General features: G+C 42.8%; 1 protein-coding gene across 3 annotated transcripts in view; it reads right to left on the bottom strand.

Annotated features, from left to right (window-relative positions):
- LOC110494319 (rho guanine nucleotide exchange factor 25) overlaps positions 1–19,964 on the bottom strand; it is a 73,541-nt gene that overhangs the window by 15,667 nt on the left and 37,910 nt on the right. For all 3 annotated transcript variants that reach the window (XM_036950399.1, XM_036950398.1, XM_036950397.1), the window contains 8 exons: positions 16,534–16,661; positions 16,075–16,141; positions 15,710–15,813; positions 15,138–15,207; positions 11,339–11,428; positions 11,026–11,118; positions 10,501–10,551; positions 10,185–10,262 (listed from right to left, as the gene is read on the bottom strand). In XM_036950399.1, coding sequence (XP_036806294.1) covers positions 10,185–10,262; positions 10,501–10,551; positions 11,026–11,118; positions 11,339–11,428; positions 15,138–15,207; positions 15,710–15,813; positions 16,075–16,141; positions 16,534–16,661 — 681 coding nt within the window. The remainder of the gene's footprint in view (positions 1–10,184; positions 10,263–10,500; positions 10,552–11,025; positions 11,119–11,338; positions 11,429–15,137; positions 15,208–15,709; positions 15,814–16,074; positions 16,142–16,533; positions 16,662–19,964) is intronic.

Here is a 19,964-nt window from a genome sequence, read left to right as displayed (position 1 = left end):
TGTTTTTTTGTTTATGTTTCCTTACTTTTTCAAAGTCACTGTGCATTTGCAATATGTTTCAATGGGCAGGTACCATCACGAATTTGTCATGCTCAAAATTTTTTAGATGTATTTTTTTTTGTTTCCTTACTTTTTCAAAGTCACTGTGCATTTGCAATATGTTTTAATGGGCAGGTACCATCACGAATTTGTTTATCGAATTTGTTTATGTTTCGATACTTTTTCAAAGTCACTGTGCATTTGCAATATGTTTCAATGGGCAGGTACCATCACGAATTTGTCATGCTCAAAATTTTTTAGATGTATTTTTTTTTGTTTCTTACTTTTTCAAAGTCACTGTGCATTTGGAATATGTTTTAATGGGCAGGTACCATCACGAATTTGTTTATCGAATTTGTTTATGTTTCCTTACTTTTTCAAAGTCACTGTGCATTTGCAATATGTTTCAATGGGCAGGTACCATCACGAATTTGTCATGCTCAAAATTTTTTAAATGTGTTTTTTTTTGTTTCTTACTTTTTCAAAGTCACTGTGCATTTGGAATATGTTTTAATGGGCAGGTACCATCACGAATTTGTTTATCGAATTTGTTTATGTTTCCTTACTTTTTCAAAGTCACTGTGCATTTGCAATATGTTTCAATGGGCAGGTACCATCACGAATTTGTCATGCTCAAAATTTTTTAGATGTATTTTTTTTTGTTTCCTTACTTTTTCAAAGTCACTGTGCATTTGGAATATGTTTTAATGGGCAGGTACCATCACGAATTTGTTTATCGAATTTTTTTTTGTTTCCTTACTTTTTCAAAGTCACTGTGCATTTGCAATATGTTTTAATGGGCAGGTACCATCACGAATTTGTCATGCTATAAATTCAAGCTTTACTTTGCTCAAACTATACCTTTGTCATCTTGTGATCTAAAATATGCAACTGGTTACCCAAAAAATTTGTTGATGTTTTTTTGTTTATGTTTCCTTACTTTTTCAAAGTCACTGTGCATTTGCAATATGTTTCAATGGGCAGGTACCATCACGAATTTGTCATGCTCAAAATTTTTTAGATGTATTTTTTTTTGTTTCCTTACTTTTTCAAAGTCACTGTGCATTTGCAATATGTTTTAATGGGCAGGTACCATCACGAATTTGTTTATCGAATTTGTTTATGTTTCGATACTTTTTCAAAGTCACTGTGCATTTGCAATATGTTTCAATGGGCAGGTACCATCACGAATTTGTCATGCTCAAAATTTTTTAGATGTATTTTTTTTTGTTTCTTACTTTTTCAAAGTCACTGTGCATTTGGAATATGTTTTAATGGGCAGGTACCATCACGAATTTGTTTATCGAATTTGTTTATGTTTCCTTACTTTTTCAAAGTCACTGTGCATTTGCAATATGTTTCAATGGGCAGGTACCATCACGAATTTGTCATGCTCAAAATTTTTTAAATGTGTTTTTTTTTGTTTCTTACTTTTTCAAAGTCACTGTGCATTTGGAATATGTTTTAATGGGCAGGTACCATCACGAATTTGTTTATCGAATTTGTTTATGTTTCCTTACTTTTTCAAAGTCACTGTGCATTTGCAATATGTTTCAATGGGCAGGTACCATCACGAATTTGTCATGCTCAAAATTTTTTAGATGTATTTTTTTTTGTTTCCTTACTTTTTCAAAGTCACTGTGCATTTGGAATATGTTTTAATGGGCAGGTACCATCACGAATTTGTTTATCGAATTTGTTTATGTTTCCTTACTTTTTCAAAGTCACTGTGCATTTGCAATATGTTTCAATGGGCAGGTACCATCACGAATTTGTCATGCTCAAAATTTTTTAGATGTATTTTTTTTTGTTTCCTTACTTTTTCAAAGTCACTGTGCATTTGCAATATGTTTTAATGGGCAGGTACCATCACGAATTTGTTTATCGAATTTGTTTATGTTTCCTTACTTTTTCAAAGTCACTGTGCATTTGCAATATGTTTCAATGGGCAGGTACCATCACGAATTTGTCATGCTCAAAATTTTTTAGATGTATTTTTTTTTGTTTCTTACTTTTTCAAAGTCACTGTGCATTTGGAATATGTTTTCATGGGCAGGTACCATCACGAATTTGTTTATCGAATTTGTTTATGTTTCCTTACTTTTTCAAAGTCACTGTGCATTTGCAATATGTTTCAATGGGCAGGTACCATCACGAATTTGTCATGCTCAAAATTTTTTAGATGTATTTTTTTTTGTTTCTTACTTTTTCAAAGTCACTGTGCATTTGGAATATGTTTTAATGGGCAGGTACCATCACGAATTTGTTTATCGAATTTGTTTATGTTTCCTTACTTTTTCAAAGTCACTGTGCATTTGCAATATGTTTCAATGGGCAGGTACCATCACGAATTTGTCATGCTCAAAATTTTTTAGATGTATTTTTTTTTGTTTCTTACTTTTTCAAAGTCACTGTGCATTTGGAATATGTTTTAATGGGCAGGTACCATCACGAATTTGTTTATCGAATTTGTTTATGTTTCCTTACTTTTTCAAAGTCACTGTGCATTTGCAATATGTTTCAATGGGCAGGTACCATCACGAATTTGTCATGCTCAAAATTTTTTAGATGTATTTTTTTTTGTTTCTTACTTTTTCAAAGTCACTGTGCATTTGGAATATGTTTTAATGGGCAGGTACCATCACGAATTTGTTTATCGAATTTGTTTATGTTTCCTTACTTTTTCAAAGTCACTGTGCATTTGCAATATGTTTCAATGGGCAGGTACCATCACGAATTTGTCATGCTCAAAATTTTTTAGATGTATTTTTTTTTGTTTCTTACTTTTTCAAAGTCACTGTGCATTTGGAATATGTTTTAATGGGCAGGTACCATCACGAATTTGTTTATCGAATTTGTTTATGTTTCCTTACTTTTTCAAAGTCACTGTGCATTTGCAATATGTTTCAATGGGCAGGTACCATCACGAATTTGTCATGCTCAAAATTTTTTAGATGTATTTTTTTTTGTTTCTTACTTTTTCAAAGTCACTGTGCATTTGGAATATGTTTTAATGGGCAGGTACCATCACGAATTTGTTTATCGAATTTGTTTATGTTTCCTTACTTTTTCAAAGTCACTGTGCATTTGCAATATGTTTCAATGGTTAGGTACCATCACGAATTTGTCATGCTCAAAATTTTTTAGATGTATTTTTTTTTGTTTCTTACTTTTTCAAAGTCACTGTGCATTTGGAATATGTTTTAATGGGCAGGTACCATCACGAATTTGTTTATCGAATTTGTTTATGTTTCCTTACTTTTTCAAAGTCACTGTGCATTTGCAATATGTTTCAATGGGCAGGTACCATCACGAATTTGTCATGCTCAAAATTTTTTAGATGTATTTTTTTTTGTTTCCTTACTTTTTCAAAGTCACTGTGCATTTGGAATATGTTTTAATGGGCAGGTACCATCACGAATTTGTTTATCGAATTTGTTTATGTTTCCTTACTTTTTCAAAGTCACTGTGCATTTGCAATATGTTTCAATGGGCAGGTACCATCACGAATTTGTCATGCTCAAAATTTTTTAGATGTATTTTTTTTGTTTCTTACTTTTTCAAAGTCACTGTGCATTTGGAATATGTTTTAATGGGCAGGTACCATCACGAATTTGTTTATCGAATTTGTTTATGTTTCCTTACTTTTTCAAAGTCACTGTGCATTTGCAATATGTTTTAATGGGCAGGTACCATCACGAATTTGTCATGCTATAAATTCAAGCTTTACTTTGCTCAAACTATACCTTTGTCATCTTGTGATCTAAAATATGCAACTGGTTACCCAAAAAATGTGTTGATGTTTTTTTGTTTATGTTTCCTTACTTTTTCAAAGTCACTGTGCATTTGCAATATGTTTCAATGGGCAGGTACCATCACGAATTTGTCATGCTCAAAAAATTTTAGATGTATTTTTTTTTGTTTCCTACTTTTTCAAAGTCACTGTGCATTTGCAATATGTTTTAATGGGCAGGTACCATCACGAATTTGTCATGCTATAAAAATCCTGCAGGAATGTGAAATTGACTGGCCCGATGAACTCGGGATGGCTTTGCAGTGATTCTGGGTCATCTCAATCGCTCGTTTGGGTTGATTTCAGAATGTCGCTTTTGGTGATGTTTTTTCACTATAGAATCATATTGCAAATGTACAAGAGTCAAGTGGACAAGAGTCCATCAGTCAATTAGATATCATTCTGACCACCAAACTGATACAAACTGACACCAAACCCACTTTTTCCAACTCGTTTAGTAGCCAACTATTACATACTTCAGAGCTGGCCCAAAATTCACAACGCCTTCGGTACAAACCATAAAAAAACCATAAAACACGTAGTTACGTTCTAGCTGCGGGTCCATTTCTTATGTTATGTGTTGGCCTAGCTGAGGCGACCCCGAATCCCAAGTTTCGGCTCGATAGGTCATTTGGTGTCCGAGAAAAACCCTAATTGGTGCTGAAAATCCACTATTTTCCATGACTTGCTACGGGGTCCTTGAATGAGATATCGGACAGAAACGTTGGGGTCTGTCTATATGGGCCGAGACGTTCGCAATGCACCTAGTCTTGCGACTCTGGGACATTTCTAAATGTCGTCATTTTCGTGATGCAAAAATGAATTGAAGTTATTTCAAATGTACGAGGCTGTTTCTCGGTCCGAGAACCTTCTAGAGCCACGTAACTCACCACGCACCATCTACGTGAGGTCTAGAACAGGTTTCTAAAGTTTCGGAACTCTAGGTCCGACGGTTCTTTTTTAGCTCCAACAAAGCTAACTATTGGAGCCACTGTCTGTCTCTACGCACCCCAATACGTCCCTCCATCCAAGTTGTGTTTTAGTGCAATTTTTTTTTCCTTTGATTTTTTTTGGGAAAAATGACTGATTTACAGTTCATGGGGGTTGCCTAATCACACATATGAAGTTTTGGAAAGATCAGACTTTTTTAACCCTTCGAAACAGCCCCTGAGACACCAATTATGGCACTTCCGGTTGGCACAGGAAGCTATAAGTCACCACATATCCTCATTGGGGTATGCTGTTACAGAATCCTGAGTTTTAAGTCCTTACGTTAAGAATTGACTGATCTACACAGGGTTGAATGCACTATGTCTATCAAACTGCATGCAGTGTATGGGTAAACACTTTTAGGGGCATTTTAACCACTTCCGGTTGGTCCAGGAAGCTTAGAATCGACACAGGTAGACCTCATAGTGGCCTGATGGACTGGTACCGAAGACAGGTTCATACGGCATTCATAACCCACATAGGCCTCAGGTTGAAATTAGGGGTGCAGGCAATGTATTCCTATGGGGAGAGATGACACTGTAATCTGTGAGATCAAAAAACACTGTTTTACTGTTAAGGGTTAATGCCACACGGTCAAGGTTAGGCTTGTTGAGATCGGGAGGACCTTAGGAACATTCATGTGGTGCAATTTTTCTTCTCACTCTAACGGTTCTCTCACTGTCACCCAAAAGCAAATGACATTGTGGTGCAGGCTTCATTTTGGGCCTACTATTCTAATGCTCGCTGCGCCTAGACCGAGCGAGCTACGGTCAAGCGGGATATCTCGCTGAACTCGGTACGGCCTAGGGATTATGGTAATGCCATTTCCTGCTCTCTGTGTCTTTAAGCACCGCACTTTATCACTCCATCCTTCCTGTGTGTGTGTCAGGGAGCTTTTCTTTGACATCTGTTGGGATTAATGACTGATTTACAGTTCAGAAGGGTTACCTAGTCACACATATGAAGTTTTGGAGAGATGTGACTTTTTTAACCCTTCGAAACAGAGAGTGTGACCCAATTAAAGGCACTTCCGGTTGGCACAGGAAGCTATAAGTAAACACATGTCTTGATTTACATAGCCACTTACAGAATCCCGAGTTTTAAGTCTTTACGTTAAGAATTGACTGATCTACACAGGGTTGAATGCACTGTGTCTATCAAACTGCAGGCAGTGTATGGGTAAACACTTTTAGGGGCATTTTAACCACTTCCGGTTGCTCCAGGAAGCTTAGATTCGACACAGGTAGACCTCATAGTGGCCTGATGGACTGGTACCGAAGACAGGTTCATACGGCATTCATAACCCACATAGGCCTCAGGTTGAAATTAGGGGTGCAGGCAATGTATTCCTATGGGGAGAGATGACACTGTAATCTGTGAGATCAAAAAACCCTGTTTTACTGTGAAGGGTTAATGCCACACGGTCAAGGTTAGGCTTGTTCAGATCGGGAGGACCTTAGGAACATTCATGTGGTGGAATTGTGCTTCTCACCCTAACGGTTCTCTCACTGCCCCCCAAAATCAAATGACATTGTGGTGCAGGCTTCATTTTGGGCCTTCTTTTTTTCAAGTTTGCTGCACTCAGAACGAGCTACGGTCAAGCGGGGCGTCTCCTTGAACTCGGCACAGTCTGGAGACTATGGTGATGCCATTTTTTGTGTTGATTTCAGAATGCCATTTTGGTGATGGTCCCTCTCCGTTTAAACATATTGCAAATGTACAAAAGTCAACTAGCAAGTCAGTGTCCATCAGTCAATTAGATGTCATTATGACACCAAATGGATATCAATTGACACCAAACCCACTTTTTCCTACTCATTTAGTAGCCAACTATCACATATGTCAGAGCAGTCCCATAATTCACAGCGCCTTCAGTTGAAAACATAATAAAAAGGTAAAACACATAGTTACGTTCTAGCTGCGGGTCCAGTTCGGACATTATGTGAAGTCCTATGTGAGGCGACCCCGAATCCCGAGTTTCGGCTCGATAGGTCATTTGGTGTCCGAGAAAAACCCTAATTGGTGCTGAAAATCCACTATTTTCCATGACTTGCTACGGGGTCCTTGAATGAGCTATCGGACAGAAACGTTGGGGTCTGTCTATATGGGCCGAGACGTTCGCAATGCACCTAGTCTTGCGACTCTGGGACATTTCTAAATGTCGTCATTTTCGTGATGCAAAAATGAATTGAAGTTATTTCAAATGTACGAGGCTGTTTCTCGGTCCGAGAACCGTCTAGAGCCACGTAACTCGCCACGCACCATGGCCCGGAGGTCTAGAACAGGTTTCTAAAGTTTCGGAACTCTAGGTCCGACTGTTCTTTTTTAGCTCCAACAAAGCTAACTATTGCGGCCACTGTCTGTCTCTACGCACCCCAATACGTCCCTCCATCCAAGTTGTGTTTTAGTGCAATTTTTTTTTCCTTTGATTTTTTTGGGGAAAAATGACTGATTTACAGTTCATGGGGGTTGCCTAATCACATATATGAAGTTTTGGACAGATCTGACTTTTTTAACCCTTCGAAACAGCCCCTGAGACACCAATTATGGCACTTCCGGTTGGCACAGGAAGCTATAAATCACCACATGTCTTGATTGACATGGCCACTTACAGAATCCCGAGTTTTAAGTCTTTACGTTAAGAATTGACTGATCTACACAGGGTTGAATGCACTATGTCTATCAAACTGCATGCAGTGTATGGGTAAACACTTTTAGGGTGATTTGAACCACTTCCGGTTGGTCCAGGAAGCTTAGAATCAACACAGGTAGACCTCATAGTGGCCTGATGGACTGGTACCGAAGACAGGTTCATACGGCATTCATAACCCACATAGGCCTCAGGTTGAAATTAGGGGTGCAGGCAATGTATTCCTATGGGGAGAGATGACACTGTAATCTGTGAGATCAAAAAACACTGTTTTACTGTTAAGGGTTAATGCCACACGGTCAAGGTTAGGCTTGTTCAGATCGGGAGGACCTTAGGAACATTCCTATGGTGGAATTTTTCTTCTCACCCTAACGGTTCTCTCACTCTCACCCAAAAGCAAATGACATTGTGGTGCAGGCTTCATTTTGGGCCTAATATTCTAATGGTTGCTGCGCCTAGACCGAGCGAGCTACGGTCAAGCGGGATAGCTCGTTGAACTCAGCACAGTCTGGAGACTATGGTGATGCCATTTTTTGTGTTGATTTCAGAATGCCATTTTGGTGATGGTCCCTCTCTGTTTAAACATATTGCAAATGTACAAAAGTCAACTAGCAAGTCAGTGTCCATCAGTCAATTAGATGTCATTATGACACCAAACCCACTGTTTCCTACTCATTTAGATGCCAACTATCATATATGTCAGAGCAGTCCCATAATTCACAGCGCCTCTAGTTTAAAACATAATAAAAAGGTAAAACACATAGTTACGTTCTAGCTGCGGGTCCAGTTCGGACATTATGTGAAGTCCTATGTGAGGCGACCCCGAATCCCGAGTTTCGGCTCGATAGGTCATTTGGTGTCCGAGAAAAACCCTAATTGGTGCTGAAAATCCACTATTTTCCATGCCTTGCTACGGGGTCCTTGAACGAGCTATCGGACAGAAACTTTGGGGTCCGTCTCTATGGGCCGAGCCGGTTTCAACGCACCTAGCCTTGCGTCTCTGAGACTTTTCTAAACGTCGTCATTTTCGTGATGCAAAAATGAATTGAAGTTATTGCGAATGTACGAGGCTGTTTCTCGGTCCGAGAACCGTCTAGAGCCACGTAACTCGCCACGCACCATGGCCCGGAGGTCTAGAACAGGTTTCTAAAGTTTCGGAACTCTAGGTCCGACCGTTCTTTTTTAGCTAGAACAAAGCTAACTATTGCGGCCACTGTCTGTCTCTACGCACCCCAATACGTCCCTCCATCCAAGTTGTGTTTTAGTGCGATTTTTTTTTCCTTTGATTTTTTTTGGGAAAAATTACTGATTTACAGTTCATGGGGGTTGCCTAATCACATATATGAAGTTTTGGACAGATCTGAATTTTTTAACCCTTCGAAACAGCCCCTGAGACACCAATTATGGCACTTCCGGTTGGCACAGGAAGCTATAAGTCACCACATATCCTCATTGGGGTATGCTGTTACAGAATCCTGAGTTTTAAGTCCTTACGTTAAGAATTGACTGATCTACACAGGGTTGAATGCACTATGTCTATCAAACTGCATGCAGTGTATGGGTAAACACTTTTAGGGGCATTTTAACCACTTCCGGTTGGTCCAGGAAGCTTAGAATCGACACAGGTAGACCTCATAGTGGCCTGATGGACTGGTACCGAAGACAGGTTCATACGGCATTCATAACCCACATAGGCCTCAGGTTGAAATTAGGGGTGCAGGCAATGTATTCCTATGGGGAGAGATGACACTGTAATCTGTGAGATCAAAAAACACTGTTTTACTGTTAAGGGTTAATGCCACACGGTCAAGGTTAGGCTTGTTGAGATCGGGAGGACCTTAGGAACATTCATGTGGTGGAATTTTTCTTCTCACCCTAACGGTTCTCTCACTGTCACTCAAAAGCAAATGACATTGTGGGGCAGGCTTCATTTTGGGCCTACTATTCTAATGGTCGGTTATTGTGTTATTTCAGAAAATCATAGAAAATCACAGAAATGTTGCAGAGCTCCGCAGCACACTTTAAAAATATTCGTATGAACACCCTGCAACTGGATCTGTAACCGTTGAAAAAAAAAAAAACGCCTCTTTGTGACCATCACCAATTTGTCATTGTTCCGTTTCTCTTAAATGACGATAGATAAATGGCTGGTTCTTTTTTTATTGACACCGGAGGCTCCTTGGCTTTGACCCGAAGTGGAAAAATAATTTCTCTACTTCCATTTTAAGCCTTTAATCCCAGAAAAATGGCCGTAGCTCAAAAACCGTCGAGGCCTAGACGCCATCCCGTTCGGGGCCAACTGCCCGTTACGCCAACCCTACGCTCGCCAAGTTTCGGCTTCGAAATATTTTCAGTTTTTGAGATAAGGCCCCGTCGCGATTCGTGATGTTTTGCCAAATTGCCATATGATTCCGTATGCCATCTGGTGGGAGTGTCCGGGACGGCGGAAAAACGGTCCGAAACTTTTTTTTTTTTTTAAACGGAAACCGAAAGTCCGACAAAGTTCATTCGACGACTTCCCGGTAGGTCCGGCCCTACCGCACGTCCCGACGCCGACCGCAAATTTTACAAACGATTTCGGACGTCGGGTAAGGGACCGTACATTTGCAATATGGACTTTCTCACTGATCATACACGAAATGCCGAAATGTTCCCTTAATGTATGAAAACACAACATCATGTGGAGAACAGAGTCTGGTGTTGGTATCTCACCTCAAAGCCCTGCAGTCTGCCCACGTTCATCATATCATTACATCGCTTGGGCACGAAACACATCACCTCCACCGCTCTCTGTGGGTAGAGGAGGAGGGGTGGAGATAGGGAATGAGGGACATGAAATAGAGAGAGAGATGGTGTGGGATTGCAAAGACAATTATGGTTTGTAACTGAAAAGAGTACCTTTTTTTCCGCTTTCTTCAATAGAGCAGGGAGATTAAACTGTGTGTGCAGTTTATAGTAATATCACAAGTGAGTATTGGAAATGTTTTGACCATGACGGTTTGTACCATAGTTTTGGGAGAACTCTCACCTCCAGCTCTGAGGTATCCCTTCCTGCTTTGGTGTAGTACTTCAGGAAGTCCTGAGGGATCCAATTAGAGGACAGTTTATTGAATGTTTTGGAGGGACTCTAAAAGGATTAGTCTACAAAATAGGACTGAGCTATATCTTGTGTTTCATCACGTAAGAGTTACATATTATCCACTGTGAGATTAGGGAGCTGATGAGAGGACCTGTGACTCTTGGGACAAAAGCTTTCAACATTAATCTCTAAATCACAGCTAAAGCTTCCACAATGCTGCGGGATGGCCTGCTTATTCTCCAGTGACTCCCAATCTATTTCTGCCTTTCTGCCTTTCTTTTTCATCATCTCATGCAGTGACAGGTCACTCAATACATCTCTATTACGTGAAGACTCAAATCATCTAGGGCTAGATGACATCATGCTAATTGTATTCTAAACATTCTAAACACACACACACACACACACACACACACACACACACACACACACACACACACACACACACACACACACACACACACACACACACACCTTGAGCAGTAGTTGGTATTTCATGATCCTCTGTACTGGTTTGATAAGCAGGTCGTTGAGTTGTAGTCTGTGGCCCAGCTGCTGCCTCAGCTCCTACAGAACCAGATAGGTTAGCTCCTCATAGCAACATATACAGAACTAAGGGCAGGTTTGGGTCAGTCAGACATAAACCAAGATAAAGAATGAGCACTGAAGATACACACAGTCAAAACCAGAGTTAGATAAATAAGAGGAATTGGGCTAGAACAATGTCTAAGTGGGGTTAAACTGCTCTTAAACTGTCCATGTAGTTGTACTGTGAAGAGTCACTCACCTCAAAATAGGTCTCGATATACTCTGAGACAATGTGCTCTGACTTGGGCTTGTTCTGACAGTACACTACGTACATGTGGAGACGCCGCTCCTAGAGGTCCAAAAACAAACACAGAGATGATGAGAGATCGATACCAGATGGTGGCGCATGTGGTCCGTGTGTGTGTGTGTGTGTGTGTGTGTGTGTGTGTGTGTGTGTGTGTGTGTGTGTGTGAGAGAGAGAGTGGTAGTGTGAGCAGGTCTGTGTGTGTGTGTTGGTGTGTAGGTTAAGTGCCTTTCCCAGCATGGCTGCTCTAAACCTCTTATCCCCATAAGTTTGACTCTGTTCTCCTTACCCTCCAGGCTCTTTTGAAGTCTGTTAAATAAGAGCAGGAACTTTGCCTTATTAAATGGTTCCGGCGGCTTGGTGGGAACCATTTAATTCGCCCTTGCTTAATTAAACATGTTGGAGTAATGAAGGAACTGGGACGACAGAGAGAGAGAGAGAGAGAGAGAGAGAGAGAGAGAGAGAGAGAGAGAGAGAGAGAGAGAGCGAGAGAGAGAGAGAGAGAGAGAGAGAGAGAGAGAGAGAGAGAGAGAGAGAGAGAGAGAGACTGAGGTGGGAGAGAGACTGAGGTGGGAGATAGATACAGTAAATAGAGAGGAAGACAGAGGGGGAGACAGCAAGGCACTGTGAAACTACACAAAATCAATTGAAGTGCTCCCTCTGTTTATTACTCTCTTTTTCTCTCTCCCCTGCTGCTGTTGTGTGGGAGAGGGCTGGTGTGTGTATCACATAAAATAAAATTGCATTCGATGTGCAGTGGTACGAGGTAATTGAGGTCGATACTGTATGTACATATAACTAGGAATAAAGTGACTAGGCAGCAGTGTATTTTTAGGGCCTTCCTCAGACACCGCCTGGTATAGAGGTTCTGGATGGCATGGAGCTCAACCCCAGTGAGGTACTTGGCTGTACGCACTACCCTCTGTAGCGCCTTGTGGTTGGAAGCCCAGCAGTTGCCATATCAAGTGATGATGCAGCAAGTCAAGATGCTTTCAATGGTGCAGCTATATAACTTTTTGACGATCTGAGGGTCCATGCCAAATCTTTTCAGCCTCCTGAGGGGGAAGAGTTGAAGGAGAGGTTGTTGTCCTTGCACCACACTGCTAAGTCTCTGACCTCCTCCCTATAGGTTGTCTCATTGTTGGAGCTCCTGGGCACAGGGACTATGGTGGTCTCCTTGAAACATGTAGGTATTACAGACATTTCAGGTGTAATTTAAAAATGTCAGTGAAGACAGTTGCCAGCTAGTCAGCACATGTTCTGAGTATGCGCCCTGGTAATCCGTCTGGCCCCGCAGCCTTGTGAAAGATAACCTGTTTAAAGGTCTTACTCACATCGGCTACAGAGTGAGTGATCAAACAGTCATCCGGAACAGCTGGTGCTCTCATGAATGGTTCAGTGTTGATGCCTGGAAGCAAGCATAGAAGTAATTTAGCTCGTCTGGTAGGCTCGCGTCATTGGGCAGCTCCCGACAGGGTTTCCCTTTGTAATTCGTGATAGTTTGCAAGCCCTGCCACATCCGACAAACATCAGGGCTGGCATAGGAGGATTAAATCTTAGTCCTGTATTGACGCTTTGCCTGTTTGATGGCTCATTGGAGGTCTTAGGGGGATTTCTTATAAGCGTCCGGATTAGTGTTCCGCTCCTTGAAGTGGCAGAACTAGCCTTTAGCTCAGTGCGGATGTTGCCTGTAATCCATGGCTTCTGGTTGGGATATGTATGTACGGTCACTGTGGGGACAACATAGTCGATGCGCTTATTAATGAAGCCGGTGACTGATATGGTAAACTCCTCAATGCCATCGGATTAATCCTGGAATATATTCCAGTCTGTGCTAATGAAACAGTCCTGTAGCTTAGCATACGCTTCATCGGACCACTTCCCTATTGAGCGCATCACTGGTACTTCCGGTTTGAGTTTTTGCTTGTAAGCAGGAATCAGGAGGATAAAGTTATGGTCAGATTTGCCAAATGGATGGAGGGAGAGCTTTGTATGAGTTTCCGTTTGTGGAGTAAAGGTGATCTAGAGTTTTTTCGCCTATAGTTGCACGGGTTACATGCTGGTAGACATTAGGTGAGCTGGATTTCAGTTTCCCTGCATTAAAATCACAGGCCACTAGGAGTGCTGTCTCTGGATGAACATTTTCCTGTTTGCTTATGGCCCTATACAGCTCGTTGAGTGCGGTCTTAGTACCAGCATCGATGTGTGGGGGTAAATAGACAGCTACGAAAAATATACTGTGGATGAAAACTCTCTTGGTAAATAGTATGGTCTACAGCTTATCGAGCATTACCTCTAGAGTTCATTAATATTAGAGATTGCACACTAGCTGTTGTTAACATAGAGACACACACCTCCCCCTTGAGCTTCCACGAAGCTGCCGTTCTGTACTGCCGATGCATAGAAAAAACAGCCAGATGTATATTATCCATGTCCTTGTTCAGCCAAGACTCAGAGAAACATCGGATATGACAGTTCTTCAGGTCCTGTTGTTTGGATAGTCTCGAACAGAGCTCGTCCAGTTTGTTTTCCAGTGATTGTACATTCGCCAATAGAATCGAGCGTAGAGGCGGTTTATCTACTCGCCGATGTAGGGGTGACCGCACGTCATTCTCTCTTACACCGTCTCTTTCTCTTCCGACTCCCTGGGATTAAAGTCTGTTTTTGCCTATAGAAAATAATATATGAATGTGTGTACGTGTGGAAAGGTGAGCAACTTTAGTTTTAGCAGTGGGGGAGACATATTGTTATTATATTTTTGATTTTATTATCCAGTCGGATAAACACTCCAAACAGCCTACCCGACTGCTGGGAGGCTACATGGTCCTAAAGCACACCGTTGGCTCGTTTTGTATCGCGTTTTGTATCACCAAGAATAAACTGGGGTGACAAAAATGCAATTTCGGAATGGGGGGGGGGGGGGGGGTGCCCCTGCATGTACACGGACTGTTTCCTGCCACGGTCCTGCTCTTCCTCTCACTTGGACCAATTTTTACTGTGAGATCCTGATCTCAGCACACAAAGCACAGCTGTGTGTGTGTGTGTGTGTGTGTGTGTGTGTGTGTGTGTGTGTGTGTGTGTGTGTGTGTGTGTGAGAGAGTTTGTTTGTGTGTGGGTGTGCACTAAGTACCAACACAGCTGTTTATTTGCTTTCATTGTCATTTATTGAGCTATTCTGGCTTATTTGGTTCCACAGTTTCATCAACAGTCTGGCGTTTTAACACTGACTCTTTGTAATTGGATCTGTGAGCTGTGACCACAGCATAGTAAAAAGCTCTGTTGATAATTATGCTGCACTTATTATTATTCTACTGGCTTTCCCCTGTCCTCTCCTCCAGGCAGCCTGAACAATCAAGACATATCTTGCGGCAGTCAGAGACAGAGACTCTAAACACAGTTCTCTGAAGAGACCAGTACTTCTTACCAAACACACAGAAAAACACAGAGATAAACCCTGGAACTTCATTCCAAATACAAGCAAACACAATCAAAGACAATGTAAGGAGCTAGGTTTTCATGGTGTGTCTGCAAATAAAGAGTCACACTTGTGCAAACTCACACACACTCATTTGCACAAAGACACACACACACACAGACGTGCAAACACATACGTCCACTCACACGCATGCACACACACTAGACACACACACACACACACACACACACACACACACACACACACACACACACACACACACACACACACACACACACACACACACACACACACACACACACACACACACAGACTCACATGCTTGATGAAGAGTTGGGCCAGTCTGTTGGGCTCAGCCACACACTTCTCCAGCTCCCCCAGAAGATAGCTACGACACACAGAGCAGAGGAGGGGGTCAAAAACCAGTACCCACTCTTCTACACACACAGGCAGAGGAGGGGGTCAAAAACCAGTACCCACTCTTCTACACACACAGGCAGAGGAGGGGGTCAAAAACCAGTACCCACTCTTCTACACACACAGGCAGAGGAGAAGAGACATAGACACACACACAACTACACCGAGAGTAAAAACCATTAAGAACACCTTCATAATATTGAGTTGCATCCCCTTTCGGTCATTCGGTGTGACAGAATAAGACTGTGATAGTGCTGATAAATATGCTCCAGTCTCAGTGTGCACTCCAAAACAGGAAACACTTCAGATTAAGGGTGCTCAGTATACACGTATACAGGTACAGTACACACACACACACACACACACACACACACACACACACACACACACACACACACACACACACACACACACACACACACACACATACACACACACACACACACACACACACACACACACACGAGACCTACTCTTTATGCCAGTCATAGATCTGGTGAATGTTCCCGAACACTATCTTGTCTTTGCCCTTCATGTCTTCTGGGATCCCCTGACTGGCCATGCTGGCCATGTAGCCCTGGGCAGAGCAGAGGACACACATACACACATACATGCATAGATCAGTGCTGAGGGGTCACACACACCACCGCAGGAAGGAAAATACGGCTACTTCACAGAAGAGCATCTGGCTATAGTCATCTTTGTGTATATGGTAGAGAAAATAGGGCAACTGCTATGAAATAACAAAAAATTGAGACTTGAAGTGTACTTTAGATCATACAAATAACTAAGAAAGGTGTCTGCATCAAACTTGGTAGATGATAGATTTGTCACACACCTCCACTATGAATCCCAGGTCGTCAACATACATCTTCTCTGTCTCTATCAGCTCTGTCAGCACATATCTGGGGGAAAGGGGGGAGATAGACAGAGAGAGTTGGCTGCAGTAATAGAGGGCAGCCATTAAACAGTGTGACTTCTCTCATAACAGTGAGGGATGGAGTTCTCCCAGAGTGGAACCTGCACTTCCATCACACCGTTAGCTCTCATCATCATAGGAATTGCGCCCCAAATTACGCCCTATTCCCTATAGTGTGCTACTTTTAACAAGGAGTGCACTGTGTAGGGAATAGAGTTCCAGTTGGGGAGCAACCAGAGACTTAATGGCTGAAGCACCAGGAGCACTCAGATGCTGAATTATACTGTGGTGTAAAACTGACAGTCCAGTCCATTAATGAGATAGGGGCTATGAAGACTGGACACAGTGTTGGTTGACGTGGAGGTCACCACCACCTACATGCTCTTCTCTAAGGCACTCCTCCTGTCCTCTTCACTGTCCATTGTGGCTGACCATTGGCTGGTTGAGTCATCAATCAGGGAGGAGCCATCTTCTTCTTCCGAGAGAATGGTGGAAGATTGATGGTTCTGAAAGCAGAGGGCGGAGAGGTGAGCTCATGTATTCACTCCAGGTCCATTGACTATATGCATATGTCTGCTGTACAAAGAGAGCATAGAGTCCAGGCCAGACAGACCAACCGACCGACCGACAGACAGACAGACCAACAGACCGACCGAAAAATAGACCCTTCATTAACTGGACCTCATCTGCGGCTGGCGGCTGGTTCCTAATCTAGGAAGCAGACGTCCATGGGAATGTGAGCGAGGAAATAAGGAGAACAAGGCCAGCACCCTGTGGGTTGTTCCAGGAGGGAGACTCCTCAGGACAAGGCCAGCACCCTGTGGGTTGTTCCAGGAGGGAGACTCCTCAGGACAAGGCCAGCACCCTGTGGGTTGTTCCAGGAGGGAGACTCCTCAGGACAAGGCCAGCACCCTGTGGGTTGTTCCAGGAGGGAGACTCCTCAGGACAAGGCCAGCACCCTGTGGGTTGTTCCAGGAGGGAGACTCCTCAGGACAAGGCCAGCACCCTGTGGGTTGTTCCAGGAGGGAGACTCCTCAGGAAAAGGACAGCATTCTGTTGGCTGTTCCAGGAGGGAGACTCCTCAGGAAAAGGACAGCATTCTGTTGGCTGTTCCAGGAGGGAGACTCCTCACTACTTATCCTCTCGGAAAAATACTGCCTGCTCTGCCACTCCAAACCCACAGTAATCCGATAGCAACAAGCATTTTTCCTTCTCTCTCCCTCTATTAATTTTTCTCTCTCCCTCTCTCCTTTTTATTGAAACTGCTGAGGTTATTTTAGAGTTTTACATGTACTGGAGAGAGTGAGGGAGGTGTTGAAAGCGAAATGATAAATAGAGTCAAATAGTCATATACACAGAGGGAGAACGAGGGGTACATTTTGTGTGCCAGAAAGGGGTTCCCTAGGTCATTGTTTCCAAACTCCAGTCCTCGAGTACACCCAACAGCATACAGTGCATTTGGAAATTATTCAGACACCTTGACTTTTTCCAAATTTACTTGCATTACATTGATCAAATAAAATGTAATCCTTCATCAATCTAAACACAATACCCCATAATGAAAAAGCAAAAACAGGTTTTTAGAATGTTTTGCAAATGTATTAAACATTTTAAGCTGAAAGAGTTCCATCTTGGTTTCAGCAGACAAGATAATTTTGTTTCTCATGGTCTGAGAGTCCTTTAGGGGCCTTTTGGCAAATTCCAAGCAGACTACCATGTGCCTTTTACTGAGGAGTGGCTTTCGTCTGGCCACTGGAAGGAGCTCTGTCAGAGTGTCACTCTACATCTGGCGATGACAGAGATGGTCGCCTCGCTTTGCGTTTTTAGGAAACTATGCAGTATTTCGTTTTTTAATGTATTTGTTACACTGTTACCCCAGGAAATCTTAAGTCATAATATTGGAAATATTGGATATAAGAGCAACGTCGGATACGTTGGATCGGATACCAGCAGGCGACCCAAAACAACAGCGCCGCAGAAGGGGCAAACAGAGCGGTCTTCTGGTCAGGCTCCGTAGACGGGCACACCGCCCACCACTCCCGAGCATACTACTGGCCAATGTCCAGTCTCTTGACAACAAGGTTGATGAAATCCGAGCAAGGGTTGCCTTCCAGAGAGACATCAGAGACTGTAACGTTCTTTGTTTCACAGAAACATGGCTCACTCAGGATACGTTATCAGAGTCGGTACAGCCACCTGATTTCTTCACACATCGCGCCGACAAAAACAAACATCTCTCTGGTAAGAAGAAGGGAGGGGGTGTATGCCTTATGATTAATGAGTCGTGATGTGATCATAACAACATACACGAACTCAAGTCCTTTTGTTCACCTGACCTAGAACTCCTTACAATTAAATGCCGACCGTATTATCTACCAAGAGAATTCTCTTAGATTATAATCACAGTCGTGTACATCACACCCCAAGCAGACACCTCGATGGCCCTGAAAGAATTTCATTGCACTCTATGTAAACTGGAAACCACATATCCTGAGGCTGCATTTATTGTAGCTGGGCATTTTAACAAGGCTAATCTGAAAACAAGGCTCCCTAGATTTTATCAGCATATCAAATGCACGACCCGGGCTGGAAAAATTCTGGATCATTGTTACTCTAACTTCCGCGACGCATACAAAGCCCTCCCTCCCCCTCCTTTCGGCAAATATGACCACGACTCCATTTCGTTGCTCCCAGCATATAGACAGAAACTAAAACAGGAAACGCTCATGCTCAGGTCTGTTCAACACTGGTCCAACCAATCTGATTCCACGCTTCAAGATTGCATCGATCACGTGGACTGGGATATGTTCCGGATAACGTCGAACAACAACATTGATGTATACGCTGATTCGGTGAGCGAGTTTATTAGCAAGTGCATCGGTGATGTTGTGCACACGGTGACAATTAAAACCTTCCCCAACCAGAAACCCTGGATTGATGGCAGTATTCGCGCAAAACTGAAAGTGCAAACCACTGCTTTTAATCGGGGCAAGGTGACCGGAAACATGACCGAATACAAACAGTGTACCTATTCCCTCTGCAAGGCAATCAAACAAGCTAAGCGTCAGTATAGAGTCACAATTCAATGGCTCAGACACAAGAGGTATGTGGCAGGGTCTACAGTCAATCACGGACTATAAAAAGAAAACCAGCACCGTCGCGGACCCTGATGTCTTGCTCCCACACAAACTAAACAACTTCTGTGCTCGCTTTGAGGACAATACAGTGCCACCGACACGACACACTACCGAAACCTGCGGTCTCTCATTCACCACAGCCAATGTGAGTAAAACATTTAAACGTGTTAACCCTCGCAAGGCTGCGTCCTCAGAGCATGTCAGACCAGCTGGCTGGTGTGTTTACGGGCATATTCAATCAATCCCTATCCCAGTCTGCTTTTCCCACATGCTTTGAGGGCCACCATTGTTCCTGTCCCCAAGTAAGCTAAGGTAACTGAGCTGAACGACAATCGCCCCGTAACACTCACTTACGTCATCATGAAGTGCTTTGAGAGACTAGTCAAGGATCATATCACCTCCACCCTACCTGATACCCTAGACCCACTCCAATTTGCTTACCGCCCCAATAGGTCCACAGACGACGCAATCGCAATCACACTGCACACTGCCCAAACCCATCTGGACAAGAGGAATACCTATGTAAGAATGCTGTTCATCGACTACAGCTCAGCATTTAACACCATAGTACCCTCCAAACTCGTCATTAAGCTCGAGACCCTGGGTCTCGACCCCGCCCTGTGCAACTGGGTTCTGGACTTTCAAACGGGCCGCCCCCAGTTGGTGAGGGTG

Source organism: Oncorhynchus mykiss, chromosome 17 (assembly GCF_013265735.2).
Source record: "Oncorhynchus mykiss isolate Arlee chromosome 17, USDA_OmykA_1.1, whole genome shotgun sequence".
NCBI classification, from domain to species: Eukaryota; Metazoa; Chordata; class Actinopteri; order Salmoniformes; family Salmonidae; genus Oncorhynchus; species Oncorhynchus mykiss.
Note: the sequence above shows the minus strand (reverse complement) of the source record. Positions and strands in the feature narration are given on the sequence as shown.